The 23,633-nt window shown below is 41.5% G+C and overlaps 2 protein-coding genes across 6 annotated transcripts in view; both read right to left on the reverse strand.

Moving 5' to 3' along the window:
* wdr35 (WD repeat domain 35) overlaps positions 1 to 13,371 on the reverse strand; it is a 40,635-nt gene extending 27,264 nt beyond the window's left edge. The window contains exons 1-11 of one of the 2 annotated variants that reach the window (XM_021574839.2): positions 13,033 to 13,371; positions 12,541 to 12,658; positions 11,342 to 11,413; positions 11,171 to 11,263; positions 10,734 to 10,862; positions 10,101 to 10,234; positions 9,757 to 9,922; positions 7,646 to 7,785; positions 7,164 to 7,289; positions 3,239 to 3,424; positions 1,928 to 1,963 (exon numbers count right to left, since the gene is read on the reverse strand). In XM_021574839.2, the coding sequence (XP_021430514.2) occupies positions 1,928 to 1,963; positions 3,239 to 3,424; positions 7,164 to 7,289; positions 7,646 to 7,785; positions 9,757 to 9,922; positions 10,101 to 10,234; positions 10,734 to 10,862; positions 11,171 to 11,263; positions 11,342 to 11,413; positions 12,541 to 12,658; positions 13,033 to 13,056 (1,224 nt within the window). In that variant the 5' untranslated portion in view covers positions 13,057 to 13,371. The remainder of the gene's footprint in view (positions 1 to 1,927; positions 1,964 to 3,238; positions 3,425 to 7,163; positions 7,290 to 7,645; positions 7,786 to 9,756; positions 9,923 to 10,100; positions 10,235 to 10,733; positions 10,863 to 11,170; positions 11,264 to 11,341; positions 11,414 to 12,540; positions 12,659 to 13,032) is intronic. The other variant, XM_021574840.2, reaches the window with a different exon arrangement.
* A 687-nt stretch (positions 13,372 to 14,058) lies between these two features.
* Positions 14,059 to 23,368, reverse strand: LOC110498223 (matrilin-3). 4 transcript variants are annotated; one of them, XM_021574858.2, is made up of 6 exons: positions 22,847 to 23,368; positions 19,339 to 19,908; positions 17,944 to 18,069; positions 17,418 to 17,507; positions 14,919 to 15,032; positions 14,059 to 14,695 (listed from the first exon to the last, which is right to left on the reverse strand). In XM_021574858.2, the coding sequence occupies exons 1-6, from the start codon at positions 23,103 to 23,105 to the stop codon at positions 14,649 to 14,651; spliced, it is 1,206 nt and encodes a 401-aa protein (XP_021430533.2). In that variant the 5' UTR covers positions 23,106 to 23,368; the 3' UTR covers positions 14,059 to 14,648. The 4 variants fall into 4 exon arrangements, with proteins under 4 accessions (XP_021430533.2, XP_021430532.2, XP_021430534.2 ...); XM_021574857.2 differs by having other exon boundaries at positions 17,418 to 17,510; XM_021574859.2 differs by having other exon boundaries at positions 17,418 to 17,510; positions 22,922 to 23,361.
* Between the last annotated feature and the right edge of the window lie 265 nt (positions 23,369 to 23,633).

The following is a 23,633-nucleotide window of genomic DNA, read 5'->3' on the forward strand; positions in this document are numbered from 1 at the left end:
GGGATTTACATTGCCATCCAGGGTTATATTTAGAGGGATTTACATTACCATCCAGGGTCATATTTAGAGGGGTTTACATTACCACACAGGGTTATATTTAGAGGGTGGACATTGACATACAGGGTCATATTTAGAGGGTGTACATTACCAGGGTCATATTTAGAGGGATTTACATTACAATCCAGGGTTATATTTAGAGGATTTACATTACCATCCAGGGTTATATTTAGAGGGATTTACATTACGATCCAGGGTTATATTTAGAGGGTGTACATTACCACACAGGGTCATATTTAGAGGGATTTACATTACCACACCGGGTCATATTTAGAGGGATTTACATTAACACACAGGGATATATTTAGAGGGTGTACATTACCACACAGGGTTATATTTAGAGGGATTTACATTGCCATCCAGGGTTATATTTAGAGGGATTTACATTACCACACATGGTTATATTTAGAGGGATTTACATTACCACACAGGGTTATATTTAGAGGGATTTACATTACCACACAGGGTTATATTTAGAGGGATTTACATTACCACACAGGGTCATATTTAGATGGATTTACATTACCACACAGGGTTATATTTAGAGGGATTTACATTACTACAGGGTTATATTTAGAGGGATTTACATTACCACACAGGGTCATATTTAGAGGGATTTACATTACCACACAGGGTCATATTTAGAGGGATTTACATTACCACACAGGGTCATATTTAGAGGGATTTACATTACCACACAGGGTTATATTTAGAGGGTGTACATTACCAGGGTTATATTTAGAGGGATTTACATTACCACACAGGGTCATATTTAGAGGGATTTACATTACCATCCAGGGTTATATTTAGAGGGTGTACATTACTAGGGTTATATTTAGAGAGATTTACATTACCATCCAGGGTTATATTTAGAGGGATTTACATTGCCATCCAGGGTTATATTTAGAGGGATTTACATTGCCATCCATGGTTATATTTAGAGGGATTTACATTGCCATCCAGGGTTATATTTAGAGGGATTTACATTACCACACAGGGTTATATTTAGAGGGATTTACATTACCACACAGGGTTATATTTAGAGGGATTTACATTACCACACAGGGTCATATTTAGATGGATTTACATTACCACACAGGGTTATATTTAGAGGGATTTACATTACTACAGGGTTATATTTAGAGGGATTTACATTACCACACAGGGTCATATTTAGAGGGATTTACATTACCACACAGGGTCATATTTAGAGGGATTTACATTACCACACAGGGTCATATTTAGAGGGATTTACATTACCATCCAGGGTTATATTTAGAGGGTGTACATTACTAGGGTTATATTTAGAGAGATTTACATTACCATCCAGGGTTATATTTAGAGGGTGTACATTACCATCCAGGGTCATATTTAGAGGGGTTTACATTACCACACAGGGTTATATTTAGAGGGTGGACATTACCAGGGTCATATTTAGAGGGATTTACATTACCATCCAGGGTTATATTTAGAGGGTGTACATTGACATACAGGGTCATATTTAGAGGGTGGACATTACCAGGGTCATATTTAGAGGGATTTACATTACAATCCAGGGTTATATAAAATTTGATTTGATATATTTAGAGGATTTACATTACCATCCAGGGTTATATTTAGAGGGATTTACATTACGATCCAGGGTTATATTTAGAGGGTGTACATTACCACACAGGGTCATATTTAGAGGGATTTACATTACCACACAGGGTAATATTTAGAGGGATTTACATTACCACACCGGGTCATATTTAGAGGGATTTACATTACCACACAGGGTTATATTTAGAGAGATTTACATTACGATCCAGGGTTATATTTAGAGGGTGGACATTGACATACAGGGTCATATTTAGAGGGTGTACATTACCATGGCATTATTTCCCGACTCTACGTCAGCATCCTCCTTTGTGGCAATGAATTTGAAAACAAGAGAAGGCATGACACGCAGAGAGATACTGACATGAGACTGATCAAGCTACAAGTTGTTTCTGACAGTACTTCCAAGTTCTACTTTCTCTTACTGCTTGTCAGATTTGAGTAACACTTTACTTGGAACTGTTCAACGGTTGGATGCTTTGAACATAATAATGTGGATGTGTGATCAAGCCAAGTTCATTATGACGGGTCATTCAAGTCCAGTATTAGGCCTCTCCTATATCAACAACTCATCCCTTTGTAAATGTCGTCTTGATTCCATTCAACATAGTTGTAAGTTAGTGCCTAGCGACCCGGCGAGGCTGCCAGTCCTTCTGCCTGTGTCGGTGTGTGTAGATGTATATGTGTAACTTTTATTTTAACAAGGCAAGTCAATTAAGAAAAAAAAATCTTATTTACAATGACGGTCTACTCCGGCCAAACCCAGACGACGCTGGGCCAATTGTGCGCCGCCTTATGGGACTCCCAATCACGGCCCGGTTGTGATACAGCCTGGATTCGAACCAGGGTGTCTGTAGTGACACCTCTGGCACTGAGATGCAGTGCCTTAGACCACTGTGCCACTCGGGAGCCCTGTACCAGTGTGTACCTGTGTATGTACCAGTGTGTGTGTACCTGTGTGTGTCAGACAGTGTGTGTACCTGTGGATGTGTGTGTGTGTACCAGTACCAGTGTGTGTACCTGTGGGTGTACCTGGGTGTGTGTGTACCAGTACTAGTGTGTGTACCAGACAGTGTGTGTACAAGTGTGTGTACCTGGGTGTGTGCGTGTGTACCAGTACTAGTGTGTGTACCAGACAGTGTGTGTACCAGTGTATGTACTTCTGTGTGTGTACCTGTACCAGTGCGTGTGTACCAGACAGTGTGTGTACCAGTGTGTGTACCTGTACCAGTGTGTGTGTACCAGACAGTGTGTGTACCTGTATCAGTGTGTGTGTGTACCAGACAGTGTGTGTACCAGTGTATGTACTTCTGTGTGTGTATCTGTACCAGTGTGTGTGTACCAGACAGTGTGTGTACCAGTGTGTGTACCAGTGTATGTACTTCTGTGTGTGTACCAGACAGTGTGTGTACCAGTGTGTGTACCTGTATCAGTGTGTGTGTACCTGTATCAGTGTGTGTGTACCAGACGGTGTGTGTACCAGTGTTTGTACCTGTATCAGTGTGTGTGTACCAGACATTGTGTGTACCTGTGGGTGTATCAGTGTGTGTGTACCAGACAGTGTGTGTACCAGTGTGTGTACCTGTGGGTGTGTGTCATCTGCCTTGGTGGCCAGGATGCAGAAGTCTCCAGACGTGGTGATGGACATGAGGCTCTTGACGTACTTGACAAACTTCTCGTTGTTCTTGGTGTCCCAGAACACCACACAGTACTCCAGCCGGTCAGGCTTGGTATAGGCATACACCACTGTGTTGGAGCAGTAGCCCCACTGTTGAGAGAGAGAAACAGAGACAGAGAGAGATGAGATGGAGAGTAAATCAGTGGTGTGTATTCATGAATGCCAATGGAAGCCAGGCTTTCCCCAAATACTTGACCAATAAAACAAATATATATATATATTTTTAAAATGATCTTTCGTCTTTCTGTGTTTTCATTACTTTGCTGAATCTACAGTATCTCACAGTTGAAATCACACAAGAGAAGGAAACAGCACCTCTCTGTCTCAGTATGTGTAGACCATGTATCTGATGCTGTCTGGACAGTGAAACAGCACCTTTCTGTCACAGTATGTGTAGACCATGAATCTGATGCTATCTGGACAGTGAAACAGCACCTCTCTGTCTCAGTATGTGTAGACCATGTATCTGATGCTATCTGGACAGTGAAACAGCACCTCTCTGTCTCAGTATGTGTAGACCATGAATCTGATGCTGTCTGGACAGTGAAACAGCACCTCTCTGTCTCAGTATGTGTAGACCATGTATCTGATGCTGTCTGGACAGTGAAACAGCACCTCTCTGTCTCAGTATGTGTAGACCATGTATCTGATGCTATCTGGAAAGTGAAACAGCACCCCTCTGTCTCAGTATGTGTAGACCATGTATCTGATGCTGTCTGGACAGTGAAACAACACCTCTCTGTCTCAGTATGTGTAGACCATGTATCTGATGCTGTCTGGACAGTGAAACAACACCTCTCTGTCTCAGTATGTGTAGACCATGTATCTGATGCTGTCTGGACAGTGAAACAGCACCTCTCTGTCTCAGTATGTGTAGACCATGTATCTGTCTGGACAGTGAAACAGCACCTCTCTGTCTCAGTATGTGTAGACCATGTATCTGATGCTATCTGGACAGTGAAACAGCACCTCTCTGTCTCAGTATGTGTAGACCATGTATCTGATGCTGTCTGGACAGTGAAACAGCACCTCTCTGTCTCAGTATGTGTAGACCATGTATCTGATGCTATCTGGACAGTGAAACAGCACCTCTGTCTCAGTATGTGTAGACCATGAATCTGATGCTATCTGGACAGTGAAACAGCACCTCTCTGTCTCAGTATGTGTAGATCATGTATCTGTTGCTGTCTGGACAAAAAGAACATGACATGTTGCCATCGTCACATTTGATTGATGCCAGAAAGCATTTGACCTCCCTTAACATTGAAATAAATAAACTATTAGCCTATTAGCTCAACTGTGGTTAGTCCTGGTGCTGCAAAACACCCCAGAGGGAGGCCATTTTGGATTTGGAGTCACACCAACTGTAGGAGCCAAATAGATCATATTGTATATTTGCATGTTTCCAATTCATGATGCATTCCTGTTGTTTGTGTGTTTGCCATTGATCCCCTGTCAAGTCTGTGTTCCCCCTCTTCTGGCCAATGGAGAATACAGTTACCTGCTCCATGGCCTACTGGGAGTGACTGGAATGGCAGCACAGTCTTTTGACCATACAACACCATGTTTACCATGCTGTTTGTTTCTTTAGTTTAATGATCAGAATATGTTTTGGTAGAATTCTATAAATGTTTTGTATCCAGAAGAACAACAAATAGATGCATTATTATTTTCAACTTGAATCAAACTCTGGACATTGGATATGTCTGCGTCAAGACGGACATTTCACCACTCTCCATTGTGGCTAAAGGATCAGAATGGAAATTGTATTGGGACAATTGTATTGGACAATTTAACCACTACACCAACCAAATCACATGAAAAGCAAAACGTAATTGCTTCTGGTGTGCTTGTGTTGATGTCCTGCAGTAGCTAGCTAGCTAAATCGTCCCTTTCCCAAGCCATGTACGGAGATGGCAATTTGGACTTAATTCTCCATACAGGCCAATGATTATAAAGGTGATTCTGATCTAACTATAAATGAATATATTGTGCCACCGTCCTGAGACGATTAGCCTAGTAGACCCACGTTAACTAGCTAGCTAACTTAGCTGGTTCATTGTTTCCCATGAGAGGAAGCTAGGCTAGTAGGCATTTTATCTAGGGAGCCTATCACAACAAAAAGTAAAAGCGTGTACTACTGTACGACAGAGTCAGATTAGTTTAGACGAGACTGACTTTATGACCCAAATTATCCTATTTACACTTTGTAGTCAATTTTGTCAACTAGAATACCTTTTTCCTGACTCATATCGATGCCACATAGCCCATTTTCAAAGTGATTTGTTGCTTTTTAAAGGCAGTCACTCTTTAACCTGGGGCAGCAGGTAGCCTAGTGGTTATAGCATTGGGCCAGTAACTGAAAGGTAACTGAGCTGACAAGGTAAAAATCTGTCGTTCTGCCCCTGAACAAGGCAGTTAACCCACTGTTCCCCGGTAGGCCGTCATTGAAAATAAGAATTTGTTCTTAACTGACTTGCCTAGTTAAATAAAGGATTAAAAAATGTAATAATGTTTGTAGTTGAAACGGTGCTGGAGGTAGTGCTCCTGTTGTTTATGTGCTGACTTGCAATAACTCTCCGGGGTTGTAAATCAGTTGTTTAACGGATTAACTTGCTTGCCCATGCTGCAAGTCATGCAACTATTTGTTAAATGCTATAGTTGCTTTGTGGACTTCACCGGACTCTCCGGTTTTGTGATGAAACAAATGTGTGGTTGAATTTATTCTGCCTTGTTGTATATCACGGTGGCGTGTTAACGAACGGGTTACAGAGCAAACAACACAATTATCACATCACAGGTTGCAATATGGCTTGGCTTCCCCAGTGATTGTACCCATGCACTGCTACTGGACAGAATAAAAGCATTTTTAAAAGAATACTACAGTAGGTACAGTAAGTACTGGTTACAACAGAGCTGTGTCATCTCTGCTAGTGTTCATTTTGTTAGTATCTTTAACTCAGGGGTCTCTAACAGGTCGATAGCTACCAGTAGCTCGCAGACCACCTATGAGTCGCTCCCCCAAACAATTCTGAAAGTGCATGCAATTTTCACTTGTTCTACCGCAAACTGTCATAAATACATCTCAAAAGTATCAAGACACCGCAAGCTCTCAGCTACTATCTAATCAACACAACATTGACGTTATCCCACCCCTGGTTAGCAACTATTGGCTTAAAAAGCTAAACCTAATACAATATTTCCCATTTCCGTCTGTGTGGTGTAAGGGCGTTTCTCTATCATTCTGTGTGTCGACTGTTGTGTTTGGCTAGAGGTGTTCCTGTAAATGCCTACCGGATTGATGCATATAATCATGATATGATTCTGACATTAAGGCTTTTTTGTTGTTGTTGTAGTTAACATTTAATTGAGAAGGTTTTCAGGAAAGCCTTTCCATCTACCAGAAGACATTATCGTTAGATAGCATTCTCATGGCATGACGTTGCTTCCTCAATGGTATCAAATACTAAATCACTGATGCATTCTGTTCATGTATTATGAGAAACTTAAATAAAAATGTTGCAATAAGTTTAATAAATGTTTTAAAACAGCCACACTATGTGTTCAAAGCATCAAACTGTTTAAACTGTTGAATTCTGTTTTAATGTCTGTATTCCGTGATTCCGTCTGCATTCTCCGCATCGCATCGCATTTTATGAGACCCTAAATGGCCTACCTCTCACACTAAAATCATTTTCATTTCATATTAATCTCCATTTACTAACGGCTTGTGTTAACAGTTTTTAAAACACAGAGAATTTAACCAAAGTACAAGAAACCCTGTTACCCCTTCAAGCAGAGCCGATTATTCCCCGGATGATTGTTTTACCTTGTAATCGGGCCTTATGTTGGCAAAGTAAATGTAGGAGTCAACAGCCAGTCCAATCCTCAGTCCTCCCCCTTCCCAAGCCACCTCTGTCATCTGCTTGCCAGGTACCTTCAATGTTCTCAAATGCTATGCAAAAGGGAGTAAAAATTGCTTTGGTCAAACGCCATATAGCCTAATGACAATATTGTGTACTCTGTAGGGGCCGAATCCTAACTGGAGATCTACGCAACTGGAGTCACATAGAATCCTTTTGACATCAATGCCAATCTGCCACAACTTTGTATTCATACAACTTATTAAATAACTTTTTATTTACACAAACTTAATTTATTTCGGTGAGTATCATTCAGTCTAACTCAGAAAGCCGGTTGACTTAAACAAAAAACAAGTCATGTTTGCCTACAACTTTCCACATTGCCAGGGAACATCTGAAAGCTATGCTATGAGAGAGGTTGGCGTCTAGGATGTCCTGGCTCTCTCACCTCTCCGAATGGGGTGTAGAACTGCACCACGTTGACCTCCTTCTCCATGCCCCTCAGGGAGCCTGCCACAGCCAGCACGCTGCCACACTGGTTCCACTGGATACTGGCCACGTTCATCAGTGTGTCTATGAACACTGGGCCTGGAGATGGTCAGGAGAAAGGCTTTACAAGGAAGGGGAATTGGCGGTGGAGCGAGGACCTTCATTGTCATTATCACAATATTACCCCAAACTTACTCAAATGTAACCAACTTAGCCAGGGGTTTCCACCCAGCAGGCAAAACTGATTGAAATTATGTTAAAATGAAAACATGTAAATATCTCTTTTACAGTTTAGACCTTGAGGTTCTGGCATAATTTGACAATATGTCATTATAGCCGACATTTAACTGTCAAGGATTCTGCAATCTCTACAAAACTCAATTTTCTCCCGCCGCATTCCGCTCGCTCCCCATTCCACCCCCTTCCCATTCCCCTCACCCCTTTCTAACTCCGCATTCCACCCCCTCAATATTCCCCTCACCCCTTTCAAACTCCCCATTCCCCCCCCTCATCCCCATTCCACCCCCTCAATATTCCCCTCACCCCTTTCAAACTCCCCATTCCACCCCCTCATCCCCATTCCACCCCCTCAATATTCCCCTCACCCCTTTCAAACTCCCCATTCCACCCCCTCCCCATTCCCCTTTCTAACTCCCCATTCCACCCCCTCCCCATTTCCCTTTCTAACTCCCCATTCCACCCCCTCCCCATTTTCAGTTCTGCCCACACATTTTCTATAGGATTGAGGTCAGGTCTTTGTGATGGCCACTCCAATAACTTGACTTGTCCTTACGCCATTTTGCCACAACTTTGGAAGTATGCTTGGGGTCATTGTTCATTTGGAAGACCCATTTGCGACCAAGTTTTAACTTCCTGACTGAAGTCTTGAGATGTTGCTTCAATATAGCCACATACTTTTCCTTTCTCATGATGCCATCTATTTTGTGAAGTGCACCAGTCCCTCCTGCAGCAAAGCACCCCCACAACATGATGCTGCCACTCCCGTGCTTCACGGTTGGGATGGTGTTCTTCAGCTTGCAAGCCTCCCCCTTTTTCCTCCAAACATAACGATGGTCATTATGGCCAAATAGTTATATTTTTGGATATAGATACTTTTGTACCAAGATCCTTTTGAACCTGTTTTCTCCAGCATCTTCACAGGGTCGTTTGCTGTTGTCCTGGGATTGATTTGCAATTGTCGCAGCAAAGTACGTTCATCTTTAGGAGACAGAACGCGTCTCCTTCCTGAGCAGTATGATGGCTGTGTGGTCCCATGGTGTTTATACTTGTGTACTATTGTGTGTACAGATGAACATGGTACCTTCAGGCGTTTGGAAATTGCTCCCAGTGATCAACCAGACTTGTGGAGGTCTACAATCTTTTTTTTTAGGTCTTGGCTGATTTCCCCATGATGTCAAGCAAAGAGGTACGGAGTTTGAAGGTAGGCCTTGAAATACATCCACAGGTACACCTCCAATTGACTCAAATTATGTCAATTAGCCTATCAGAAGCTTCTAAAGCCATGACATCATTTTCTAAGCTGTTTAAAGGCACAGTCAACTTAGTGTATGTTAACTTCTGAGCCACTGTGATACAGTGAATTAGAATTGAAACAATTGTTGGAAAAATGACTTGTGTCATGCACAAAGTAGATGCCATAACCGACTTGCCAACACTATAGTTTGTTAACAAGAAATTTGTGGAGTGGTTGAAAAACAAGTTTTAATGACTCCAACCTAAGTGTATGTAAACTTCCGACTTCAACTGTACATACACACATACATATATATTTTTAAAAACGTATTTATTATATTTTCCTTAATTATTTTCCACTAACTTAACCACCCTTCTACCCATTGGAACAAACTAATGAACAACAACACACAGGTTTCTACTTCCAGCTTATACATACTATATACATTTTATGAACACAATCTATTTTACAATAGTTCTATTTTGTCCTTCCTCTACCCTCACCCATCTTTTTCTGATGTCCATCCAGTTTGATTTCTATTTGCCATATATTTTTAACTGTGCTGTTTCACAAAAGTTATTGACCAATTCACTCACTTTCATCACTCTCGTATCGCATGACCTGACACCGTCCGTTATCGAAGCAGATGGCCAGGCAGGGGCAGTCTGGCTCCACGTAGCCCTCTGACCCTGCGTACCAGTGGATCCCTGCGATACTGATGGCTCCAGTCACGTTGTGCAGACAGCTGACCGTCATCTTCATCTGCAACATAATGAGTATCTCTAAGTCTCCAAGAACTAAGTTATCCACTCTTCAGAAGTGGGGTTGCATTAAACACTCTAGAACAATTAAAACGTGCACCTTTACTAAGTGTACAAAAAGCGCTATCCATCGTTACTTTTGGGGTGTTGCTATCTTTTTCAAAGGCTACCAGACTTACTATGAAGTTTCCCTGATTGTCGTAGATGTGGATTTCCCCATTGGCCATCCCAAAAAGGAGGATCTTGCTATCTGGCGACCAGGCCACGTGAGCGAGCTGAATTCCCTTGAGCTCTTTCCCCCAGATTCGGTTACCTAAAAAGACAAAACAGATCCATTATAAAACAACCACGTGCCATATTCGTCATGATGCTTTTCTCATTACCATTATACGGCAGGGTGGCCTAGTGGTTTGAGCATTGGACTAGTAACCGGAAGGTTGCAAGTTCAAAACCCCAAGCTGACAAGGTACAAATCTGTCGTTCTGCCCCTGAACAGGCAGTTAGGCCGTCTGTTCCTAGGCCGTCATTGAAAATAAGAATTTGTTCTTAACTGACCTGCCTAGTTAAATAAAGGTAAAATTTAAAAAAAAATTAAAAATAAATACAATGGGTGTGAGAAAGCAACGGCAATCCAATGACAACTTGTTCTGACTGTTAAAACTGAAATAACCCGATGGACCCAGTGCATGAATTAGAAAAACAATTATTTGGTCTTTATGGAAGTGTTTCTTAGCCCAAGACTAGGCTTAATCTCTGTTTGGGAAAACGAACCAAACTGTCCAGACAGACGTGATAAAGAGAGGAGCACTTACCATCTACAGATCCAACAATGACTGCCCCGTCCTCGTAAACAATACAAATCTTCTGGCCGTCTGCATTCCAACTCATGCTCCTCACCACGGACTTGTTCCTGTTGTTAATCATCTCCTCGTACCAGCAGCCTATTCACACACCATATCATTGTAATCATCACATAGTCACACACCATATCATTATAATCATCACATAGTCCCACACCATATCATTATAATCATCACATAGTCCCACACCATATCATTATGTCATAATAGTCAACAGAAATGGACAACACTGAGATGGCTTCAAGATGGCTGAAGTGTTTCTCTGACTTGACATATCCTTCAAGTGTAATACGCCTACAGTCTTTCTGACCACAGGCATCCTGATGGATCTTGTGTTTTACCAACCCATGCATTATTATCAGTAAATGTGACTATACAGTGTAGCCTACCTTTGTAGAGCATCCACACAATAATGAGACCATTCTGGTCACTCGTGGTGAGCTTCTGGTACTGCTCATTCCACGTCACAACCTGGACTGCACCTGTGTCATACCAAACAACAAACAGAGTTCAGAGGTCCCACTGGCTCCCAGAAAGAGGCATAGTAGCGCGTTACTTACCACTGTGGCCTTCAAGTGTCTGATTCATTGACAAATTGCTGGGTGCTGCAAGTCCTTTGAGTTTGGCATCGTCTGTTGAAAGTTCACAGCGCCAATGAGAACAAGAGGTCATGTTTTTTTTTGTGTGTGTTTGTACAATTACAACACTATTGTTTAGGCTAATTACATATATAGGACACTCCTAATTCCTTTATAGGATACTAGTACAGTAATTCCTAACACTAAGTAATTATTCCTTAAGTGTTTCTTCTTCTCTGGATACAAAAGGTGCACATTTTTGCATGATTTGAAATGCTCAAGCCTAAACCAAGCCAATCTCGTCCATATATTTACATATCCAATTCATATATTTATATATTCTTAATTCCATTCCTTTACTTAGATTTGTGTGCATTAGGTATCTGTCGTGAAATTGTTAGATATTACTGCACTGTCGGAAGTAGAAGCACAAGCATTTCGCTACACCCGCAATAACATCTGCTAAACACGTGTATGTGACCAATAACATTTGATTTGATTATCTAGCCTATAGTGAGTTAAATAAGCCTGTCAACATCACAAGCTGCTTGAATCATACCATAGCTCTAAAGTAGCCTAATACAGAGAAGCCCGAGCAAATTAGTTCCTAACACCATTATGCTGCACTTCCACCTAAGACACTAAAGACTTGGGGTGAGTAGAATCAACAACCTCTGCATCACAAAGACAGTTGCTTTGTGACAAGGCATTAAAAGTCCACAGTTAGCCAAGTCAGAGCAAGTCCGCCAGGGCCATGGTCCCATGAGACATTCGTGCCAATGGAAACAGAAAAGTCTGAGCCCTTTAGGTAACACACGGGGGTAAAGCTCAGATAGAAACTCACCCTCCTACTTTCTAATTGACATAATACTGCTGGCAGAGTATGTCTGCTGTTGCCAAGCTCATTTCGGTTTTAAATTGTTTTTCACACACAATTAGCTACTCTAGCTCTGTTTCACAAACATTTGGAATCTGGGAGGCAGGTAGCATCACGGTTGAGAGCATTGAGCCACTAAACCTAATTGCTCCTGTAAGTCACTCTGGATAAAAGTGTCTGCTAAATAACTAAAATTAATCTGAATCAAATGGGTTTGTAAACATTGCATAACATAGCTCAGATGGTACTCTCCGCCAATCTCCACTTATAGAGAGAGGTAACTTGTGTTGGAAAGCCAATTCACCTGTCTGTGTCTCCAGCTTCAGGACTTTGAGAAGACCCTCATCCCCTCCACAGGCTATAAAGCCTTGGTCTTTGTTCCATGACACACACTTCAGCCGTATGTTGTTGGGGATGGCAATCTGAGAGGGGAAGAGGATTGTACATTTAGATCAAATTGATTATAACTGGTTGTTACTGTTGTAGGCAAAAGGGACATTGATTGTATTGCTTATGCCAACAGGCTCTGAAAAATGTGTCTGCTATCACAGGTAGTAAGTAGTAACATGCACTAACGTTAGTTTGCAGGTTTCATAACTAGCTAGCTAGCAGTAAATGGCTGGCTCAAGCATGCAAGAGACTATGTGCATAATGGTGATGAATACAATATTAATCATAACGGCATGTTGATGCGGTTCTCGTCTTGATAGGCAACAACAAGTGAGAGACGTATGGAAGCTTCACGCGTATCAACAAAACTATCTGACAGCTAAAAGTCACCGAAATGGATGCCTACCTTCTTACTGAGATAAATAAACATCGTTGCTGCCAAGTGACCCAACACACGTTCACTAGAATTTGCTTGCTAAAGCTAACATTAGCCAGCTAGCAATGTTAGAGAGCAAACGATAGCAACTTGCTAGCTAGCTTATGGAAGTAACGTTAGCTAGCTGGAGATTCAGTCACCGTTGACAAACAAACTATTGTAGAATATAGCTAGCAAACTCCGCGCAAAATACATTCATAGGTGAGAATATATTGCATCTCATAACTATGGGTTTCCTTCATAAACTAAATTCACAAGCCAGCTTTCGTTGCAGAACATCGACGTCGCTTTCATCGGTATCCCTGGTAACCACACACCGGAAAGCTCTTTGTCGAGGCTTCCGCTCTCAACATTGCGGTAATTGTAGTCCATCATTATTCATATCTGTGTTGTGTTGTAGTCCTTGTTCGTTGCACTCCCTTCGGCATGTTTGTCTCTTTATTCCAAGTTTATTATCTCCATGCACTGTTCCCATTTGTGTATGTTAACACTTCTGAAACGGGAAATGCCAGAGCCATGTATTCGAATATCTACAGTATGGCTCAGTCTGGGAAATGTTTGGCAACATTATGTGCATCCTTTTTAAATCATCCAGCTAGTCTGTAAAATTCCTTGGTCATGTATGGCTCTCAGTTGGTAGGTCATGGTGCTTGACACCAGGGTTGAGGGTTTGACTCACACGACCACCCATACATAAAAATGTAGTTACAACTGTATTCACTTTGGATGTAAGTATGCAAGCATGACCTAAAGTTGCTTTGGATAAAAGTGTCTGCGAAATGGCATATATAAACTTGACAATCACTTTTCAGTCTCTCCTTTTTTTAGGGGGGTTAATTATTCTCCATACAAATTGTTTAGTAGCTGGTGAACTTGGAGACAGCCAGCAAATGTATTTCTTATGTTTTTTTTATATTGTGCTTGACGTATATATACAGCACATGCATGTAGCACTTTAATCTTTATGACAAAAAAATACAGACAGAAACAATGTTAATATGAGATTTGTTCAAAATATGTATTTAATGTGTACATTTGTACAAATATCCAAAATAGAACACTAGAAAATAGAACAATAGAACACCATATATTGACAGAAATGACATTTCGTGTGTCTTGTCTTTCATTTATCCTGCACCACATTTATCCTGCACCACATTTATCCTGCACCACATCTATCCTGCACCACAATAAGAAAACAAATCACTGGTCAGTGACGGAGCCTCTATTGTTTCCTCTTTATTATAGCTGATGTGGTGGAAGATGGAATGTTGTTAAACTGGAAAGGTGCCACCATGGGGAGACAAATATTGTGCAAAAAAAAAAAAGTCAACTTTGGTCTTTGTTCCTAGCTTTAAAAATGAAATGGGGACATCTGTTGTGAGCAAATTGAACATTATTGTTCAATTTTTAAATACATTGTTTTAGATCTAAAAAAAACACACATATATTGAAGGAGGTTATACAGTACGATGACTCCAAAATGGACTGTTGTCGATAAAAGAGGAAAACTATACAGCCACTTTAGATTGAGGTTAACTGGGTGAGCTCTGAATGGTCTCTTGGCAGCGTCCTCTTCTTTAGAATCAACGCCTGCCTCCAAACCGGGTCACTTTCCTCGATAGGTCATCAAGTGGAAATAACAGTCAAGGAAATGACTTGTCTTCTTCAATGCATATACTGAAGTGTAATAAAGTGTAACAGTTCAAAAGTGTAACAGTTCAAAGTAGACCAGTATACACATGGCCATACAACATTGTTAGCTGGTGGTAGTGGCTTTGAGATCTTGTGTAAAGCCCTATGTAAATACCACCCTTTACCCATTATAAAAAGGACTGGTGAGTTTAAAAGGATATGTTTGTTGGTCAGCTGCTTTATGGTGGACTGCATCTTCATCTGGAACGCAATCTGAGCCTCACACATACAGGCGTCTTCACTCAGCTCATTCCCACTCATCTCATTCGCGTCCTCTGAAAAAAGACATCAATGGCAATAATGAATAAATGCTATATATTTTTTTTATGAAAAAAACCTAGACGTTAAGTTACTGCTGTTACCAATAAACAACTTATCTGTTAGCTTTTCCTGTATTATTTGGGTCGTCTAAATAGGATAGGCTACTCAGTATTACGCACAGGTTGGTTGAGTAGGATGGGCTCGTGGTAATGGCCGGAGCGGTATAGGTGGAATGGTATCAAATACAGCAAACACATAGTTTCCATGGTTTCCATGGGTTTGATGCCATTCCATTCACTCCATTCCAGCCATTATTATGAGCCGTCCTCCCCTCAGCAGCCCCCCATAAAGTGTCACTTCTTCCACACTTAGGGATCTATTAAAATCATCTTCCATTGTGGATACAAGGAAACAAATTGTGTAGTTACACATTGCACAATGCAATCAAATATTACAATTCCCTGCTACTGTGAGCAACCTAATGTAAAGTGTTACAACTAGTTGACTTCATGTAAAGTCAAAACTTCCAATACAGACAATGCATACAGTCAAGTGATGTCAAGTAGTTAGTCAAAGATCAGGTTAAGTTTTTTTAGATCATTGAGGGGAAGTCAATGGTAAATCAATTGGGTTTTGCAAAAGGTTAACAATCACTTCAAAGCTTCAACCAAGGCAGTAGGCCAGCCATTCATTCAAGCTTTAACCAAGGCAGTAGGCCAGCCATTCATTCAAGCTTTAACCAAGGCAGTAGGCCAGCCATTCATTCAAGCTTTAACCAAGGCAGTAGGCCAGCCATTCATTCAAGCTTTAACCAAGGCAGTAGGCCAGCCATTCATTCAAGCTTTAACCAAGGCAGTAGGCCAGCCATTCATTCAAGCTTTAACCAAGGCAGTAGGCCAGCCATTCATTCAAGCTTTAACCAAGGCAGTAGGCCAGCCATTCATTCAAGCTTTAACCAAGGCAGTAGGCCAGCCATTCATTCAAGCTTTAACCAAGGCAGTAGACAAGCCCTTCAATCAAGCACTTGTTCATCATAACACAAACCCATCATGTATACTTTTGATTTTCAAGGTCTCCCGTAGATGTGAAACAAACCACAGGTGACTGCATGCAATTTGAAATACCCAGGCATCAGTCCAACAAACGTATGAGGCCAAACACAAGTCAGTCGACCAGGCTCCTTTGGGTCCTTCTCCTGGATCTAGCTGTTGTTTCCCTAGCAGCTGCACCTTCGCTCATACATTTCCTTCTTCCTTACAGTGGCAGAACTTGCTCCACGGTGCTAAAGTCAGCCGAGTGAACGTAATGCTGTCTGTGGGGCTCAGAGGCTATCTCCAGGAGCTCGTTCTCCTCCGTTTTACCCACCGCGTACATCTCCACACCTGAGGAAAGAGAGAAGGAAGACAGGACAGGGCAAAGGTCACTCTTTTGACAAACTCAAAACTGCGATAGGGTGCATGATATACATGGGATTGGATGTTTAAGTATTGCACAGCTACGGTAGGAGGAAACATGCATTCATATAATGAACTTTTACTGGATGAAAAAACAAAAAAAAAGTGAGTCATTTTAGAGTTTGGAGTTGTCATCTTACCACTTCAGATATGTTCAACTCAATAAAATGGTGTTACATTATACTGTTTAAGAAAAAGGTCTCTCACCTTGCTCTTTAAGGTTCCTGGCATGCTCCGAGATGTCCTTTTGCAACTGTCCATCCGTCAGCACGATGTCCACCCCGGGGCACTTTGGCCTGGTGCCTTCTCCCTGTGTGAAGCTCCTGCTCCAGCAGGTGGAGCAGGGCCAGCACGGTCATGGAACCCATGTATTGAACACCTCTCACTGCCTTCTTCAAAGCCTTGGTGGTGGTTTAAGGTGAACTAGGTCCGGACTCAGCTGGTGTACCCGGATCAGGCCAACCTGGACAGTGCCAGCGCCGACTCTTCACCAGCTCAAAGTTGTCCAAGCGGACGCTCTTGGAACCGTCGATAACCAAGGCAGGTCGAGAGCTTTAGCTCTGCAGCCATGGGCTACTCTGCAGCTCTGTGGGTTTTAATGCTGAATAAGCCAAGCCGACGCATCACAACAAACTCACCATCTATTGGCCGTATAAGGTGAAGAGGGGACAAAGCAATGTTAGCTAGCGAAGATGGCGTAAACGCATTGGATAGTGGCATGCACAGTGCTTGACTTTGGCAGGAACACACAGGGACTGAGTTCCCGGGGGGGGCACCTTAAATGTTCCACATCATGAGTTTCTGCACCTCTTGTAGAATAATAAATATAACAGTACCAGCAGCCAGAATGACTATGGCATCTATTTCAGTCCACTTCAAGCACTGGGCATGCATACCATAACAGCAGCACTTAGCCTATGAATTCTGAAATAAAGGTGCACCAACCGTTGGAACCTGATCCATTTTGGTTTTGGTTTTGGTTCTGGTTCTGGTTCTGGTTCTGGTTTTGGTTTTGGTTTTGGTTTTGCAAAGAACCTGCTGCCAAGTGTAAACATAAGACAAAATCTTTCACATTAATATTGACCTTTGCCCCTAAATACAAGGCTTGTTTTTGTTATCCTCCCATTTCTGTATTACACAATAAATACAGTAAAATATGTCCCCTACACACAAAAACTTTCCGGTAACACTTTATTTTGAAGGCTACCTACATAAGGACTTCACAATACATTCATAACTCATACATAACATAACACCTTCACAAGCAGTACATGAGCATTTCATAAATACTTATGTCAACAATCGTTGAAATCTGCAGTATAAGTATCACAAAAATCAACCTGTGGTTGTTGGGAAATGCTTGCTTATATATGGGTTATTCATGGGTTATGGATGTGTTATGAAGTCCTTATGTAGGTACCTATCGAACAAAGTGCTATCCACATTCCCGATAGAGGCTTGTGGTCCTTACGTGAGCATGTTTTCTTGTCTGCATTCAGGGTATAGCCTTCCCGACACTTGCAGGCGTACGAGTTGTTGTTGTTGTTGTTGACACATATGTGGTCGCAGTCGTGTCCCAGGGCACAGGCGTCCACACCTGTAAACAAACATCCTCACAGCTGATTGGTTTAGTCTGACAACATCGTCACCTTGAACAGGATTAATCAGGTTAGAATAAATTCAGGTAAATTATGAATTACTTTCTAATTGGTCAATTGAGGGTTATCATATGGAATCTTTTTTTAATCACTGTTTCACATTAAATATTGAAAGAATTATTATTATTAGTCAATGTTTTTTGGGTACAGGTGCACAACACCAGTCCTCGAGAGCCGCATCTGCTGGTTTCCATTCTTGATTTTTAAACAACAACTAGTTTAGACCTGGGAATCCAACAACTAGTTTAGACCTGGGAATCCAACAACTAGTTTAGACCTGGGAATCCAACAACTAGTTTAGACCTGGGAATCCAACAACTAGTTTAGACCTGGGAATCCAACAACTAGTTTAGAACTGGGAATCCTACAACTAGTTTAGAACTGGGAATCAAACAACTAGTTTAGAACTGGGAATCCAACAACTAGTTTAGACCTGGGAATCCAACAACTAGTTTAGACCTGGGAATCCAACAACTAGTTTAGACCTGAGAATCCAACAACTAGTTTAGACCTGGGAATCCAACAACTAGTTTAGACCTGGGAATCCAACAACTAGTTTAGACCTGGGAATCCAACAACTAGTTTAGACCTGGGAATCCAACAACTAGTTTAGACCTGGGAATCCAACAACTAGTTTAGACCTGAGAATCCAACAACTAGTTTAGACCTGGGAATCCAACAACTAGTTTAGACCTGGGAATCCAACAACTAGTTTAGAACTGGGAAACCAACATCTAGTTTAGAACTGGGAAACCAACATCTAGTTTAGACCTGGGAATCCAACAACTAGTTTAGACCTGGGAATCCAACAACTAGTTTAGACCTGAGAATCCAACAACTAGTTTAGACCTGAGAATCCAACAACTAGTTTAGACCTGGGAATCCAACAACTAGTTTAGACCTGAGAATCCAACAACTAGTTTAGACCTGGGAATCCAACAACTAGTTTAGACCTGGGAATCCAACAACTAGTTTAGACCTGGGAATCCAACAACTAGTTTAGAACTGGGAAACCAACATCTAGTTTAGAACTGGGAAACCAGGTATGTTTCCTGGGTGGTCAGTAACATTAGTAGGTGTCAAGGACTGAAAGAAACTGAAACCAGAAGGACTGAGGCTCTTATTCAATTGTGCACCCCTATTATAGGAGGACTTGCAAACATGTCTTATCTCTCACCTAAGCCTTAGCACTAGCCTCATTCTCTTACCACACAGTGTTTCCCTGAACTTGGACGTGAGCTTCTCGATGACGCCGTAGGTCTCCACGTAGAACACGTGTTCGTCCAATGGCAGACTGGCCATGAGACGCAGGGACTTCATGTCCGCCCTGTCCACCCCGACTGCGTAGATCTCGATGCCTGCCGCCCTCGCCGCCGCGGCAACCTCCTCCACCGTGTCCTGGGGCCGCCCGTCCGTCACGATGATGGCCACCTTGGCGATGTTCTTGTTGGTTAGCCGGGCGCCCGATCCCTCGGTGAAGGTCTCCTCCATGGCCGTCTTGATGGCTAGCCCAGTCATGGTGCCAGCCGCTAAGGATTCGATGCGCGCCAACGCTGCTTTCAGGCCCGGCTTGTCGAAGTGCGTCTTGAGCAGGAACTCAATCTTCACTGTGCTAGCGTAGTTCACAACGGCCACCCGTGTGGCGTCTGCGCCAATCTCAAGGGTGTCGACCATGTCAGCCAAGAATATTTTGACCTTCTCAAATTCTTGGGGGCGTACACTACGGGAGCTGTCGATGATGAACACCAGATCTAGGGGGCGGCTTTTGCAGTGGGTTTCTGCGAGGGAAAATAATGTGACATAGGTTTTTACCACAGAGGGTGAAATGGTTTGCTCTACACACTTTAACTGGGAACTGCTAGCCAGAGTTCCTCTGTCATATACACTGAGTGTACAAAACATTAGGCACAACTTCCTAATATCGAGTTGCACCACCCTCAAAACAGGCTCAATTCATCGGGGTATGGACTCTACAAGGTGTTGAAAGTGTTCCACAGGGATGCTATGTTGACACAGTTGTGTCAAGTTGGCTGGATGTCCTTTGGGTGGTGGACCATTCTTGATACACACTGGAAACTTTTGAGCATGGAAAAACCCAGCAGCGTTGCAGTTCTTGACACACTCAAACTGGTGCGCCTGGCACATACTACCATACCCTGTTCAAAGGCACTTAAATATTTTGTCTTGCCCATTCACCCTCTGAATGGCACACATACACAATCCATGTCTCAATTGTCTCAAGTCTTCATCTACACTGGTTGAAGTGGGTTTAACAAGTGACATCAATAAGGATTTATAGCTTTCACCTGGATTCACCTGGTCAGTCTATGATATGGAAAGAGCAGGTGTTCCCTATGTTTTGTACATTCAGTATATATCAAACACATTCAGGTTTCACATTCAGGCCTGGAGTTGCTTAAGGTTTTAGCAAGTCACCTTAACATGTGTTACTATTTAAAAAAAAGATTGGACGGGAACGTTAGTTTTTAAGCGGGCGATCGTGCACGCTTCTTTACACACAGCAACGATATGCTACAAAACAAAGCAGTAGAAATACAAGTCTAAAGGAATCTGAAGTAATGAAGGAATCTGATGTAATAAAGGAATCTGATGTAATAAAGGAATCTGAAGTAATAAATGAATCTGAAGTAATGAGAGAATCTGAAGTAATGAAGGAATCTGAAGTAACGAAGGAATCTGACGTAATAAAGGAATCTGATGTAATAAAGGAATCTGATGTAATAAAGGAATCTGAAGTAATAAATGAATCTGAAGTAATGAGAGAATCTGAAGTAATGAAGGAATCTGAAGTAACGAAGGAATCTGACGTAATAAAGGAATCTGATGTAATAAAGGAATCTGATGTAATAAAGGAATCTGATGTAATAAAGGAATCTGAAGTAATAAAGGAATCTGAAGTAATGAGAGAATCTGAAGTAATGAAGGAATCTGAAGTAATAAAGGAATCTGATGTAATAAAGGAATCTGATGTAATAAAGGAATCTGATGTAATAAAGGAATCTGATGTAATAAAGGAATCTGATGTAATAAAGGAATCTGAAGTAATAAAGGAATCTGAAGTAATGAGAGAATCTGAAGTAATGAAGGAATCTGAAGTAACGAAGGAATCTGAAGTAATAAAGGAATCTGATGTAATAAAGGAATCTGATGTAATAAAGGAATCTGATGTAATAAAGGAATCTGAAGTAATAAAGGAATCTGAAGTAATGAGAGAATCTGAAGTAATGAAGGAATCTGAAGTAACAAAGGAATCTGAAGTAATAAAGGAATCTGATGTAATAAAGGAATCTGATGTAATAAAGGAATCTGAAGTAATAAAGGAATCTGATGTAATAAAGGAATCTGAAGTAATAAAGGAATCTGAATCTGAATCTGAAGTAAAGTGGATTAGGAATGGATACGAGATGAAACAAAGCTTTGTTTCTGACCTTTTCTCAGGGAAGTAAACATGGTAACTTGGGACGGCAGATAGCCTAGCGGTTAGAGCATTGGGCCAGTAACCGAAAGGTTGCAGGTTTGAATCCCTGAGCTGACAAAGTAAAAAAACACAAATCTGTTGTTCTACTGTTCCCCGGGTAGGCCGTCATTGTAAATAAGAATTTGTTCTTAACTGACTTACCTAGCTAAATGAAGGTTACATTTGAACTTGAAAGTCAATTCATCAAATGTAGTATAGTAAGCACATGTTTATCCTATTTCTCTCAAGATTCACCTACAGAGGACATAAAAAAACCAATAGTGACTTTTACCACAGCACGTGCTCAATCATTGAACAAGATAAGAGATTGGGAAAATAATGGTGTAAAAGCACCCACAGAAGGGAGGGGTGGGGGTGCAGGTCGAAGGGGTGGTGCAGTGAGCTGGAGGTACATGACTGGTGGCCATTTCCTGTGTGGCTGCTAGTACTAGTGATTATTGCCATGTGCTTTGGGCCACCACGAGGGAGGAAGGTGCAGTAGAGCATTGGTTATTGTTTTTGGTCCAGCGCCTATGGCTTACATGGTGATGACGTGAAGTACAAAAACAACGCTTATAGCCTTAAGCATCAGTAAGAGGCTGGCTGCTAACCTTAAGAATCGATCCTGTCTGCTAGCAATTGAGTACAGATACAAAAAAGCTGATGAAAAATAAACATTAAAAATACAACTTCTACAGTAGTAATCGACATCATACAGTATCTTGTTTTCCATTTCTCACAATGTAACGTTGATGGGTTCTGAACATTTAACTTTGAAATATAATGGCCGGAAGGTTTAATTTAGCTCAAAGGACTGAGTAAATTAGCCTACACATTGACAAGCCTACACATTGACAGTCCTTCCTTTGACAGTCCTTCCTTTGATGTGCTATTTGGTAACATGTTCCTACTAATGCATTTCTACATGTATGTTATTGTCTGTCAAGGTAAGAATGTATATGTACAGTATCAAATCATTTAGAGAATCCTTTATTCTGTAATTCCAGACGACTGGCCAATACGGGAGATTAGACTACATTCGAAACTTTAATGCACATCATACATGGACGTCAATTGCAAACTATTAATTTAAATATACTATAATCTCAAATATAGTTTAATATAAACAGCAGTCTGCGCTGACTATTCCAAATATCGGCTCCCGCTGTCTGCGCACTATAGACAGAAAGCATAAGCCTCTCTACAGAATAATAGACGATGCATGAAAATGAACCAACCTCCCAAATCAATAGTTCTTTGATTCTGAGACAACTGAGCTGGTTGCTGAACACTCTGAAATGGTTGTTGCTGACCTTGCTGAACACTCTGAAATGGTTGTTGCTGTTGGAAGCCCTGCTGAAACGTTTGCCGTGGCACGATAGGGCTGTCTGCCTGATGCTGCCGAGGATGGTATCCTCCATGAAGTCGGTATGTTGCTTGGACTTCCAGGGCAAGGAAGGAAATACAACAGACGAGTCCTCCGATTAACGATGTCATCCTGTGGCAGGCAGTTGGTTCTTTTAATAGGTCCGTATCAAGAAGCAATTCATAATACTAAACCACGAGTACAATAATTTGCTCTCTGGGGGCATATTTAAGCATCTCCGGCCAACACACGTGGGAGAAAGTTGTCCAATCGAAAATTAGACGTGGGAAGAAAGGATCGCAGTTCGGTGTTGGTTCGGGGCAGGTGTGTGACCTGCTTTACGCACACTAGGCTAGGCAAACGATGCGATGGGTTTGGAGAGGATGCAATTTTGTTTCCCATTGTGGGAAAGCGTCACATACAATCAAATACAAGCGTATTCGTGAGATCAGTTTTATTCTCAATTTGATATGCATAAATTATTTTTATTATAACAAATAAAACTAAAACACATCTAGTATAGCTACAATTGATGTATAATAATATTCGTTTTAGTATATTGGTCTTTCAGCTTTATTACAGGTTATTAAAACCGACAGTTGTAATTAAAAACTGAAATACTTTGCCGTTACAATAAAAAAATAAAAACGTTTTATTTT

This window comes from Oncorhynchus mykiss, chromosome 19, assembly GCF_013265735.2.
Source record: "Oncorhynchus mykiss isolate Arlee chromosome 19, USDA_OmykA_1.1, whole genome shotgun sequence".
Taxonomy (NCBI): domain Eukaryota; kingdom Metazoa; phylum Chordata; class Actinopteri; order Salmoniformes; family Salmonidae; genus Oncorhynchus; species Oncorhynchus mykiss.

What these genes read in the sequence shown, in the direction of transcription:
- LOC110498223 (XM_021574857.2), bottom strand. Translation starts at nt 23,105, where the DNA reads ATGACATCGTTAATCGGAGGACTCGTCTGTTGTATTTCCTTCCTTGCC. An exon ending in AAGAACTATTGATTTGGGAG is followed by an intron (nt 19,909 to 22,846) that starts GTTGGTTCATTT and finishes TTTCCCTCGCAG; the next exon opens with AAACCCACTGCAAAAGCCGC. An exon ending in AGACAAGAAAACATGCTCAC is followed by an intron (nt 17,511 to 17,943) that starts GTAAGGACCACA and finishes TACACTTGGCAG; the next exon opens with CAGGTTCTTTGCAAAACCAA.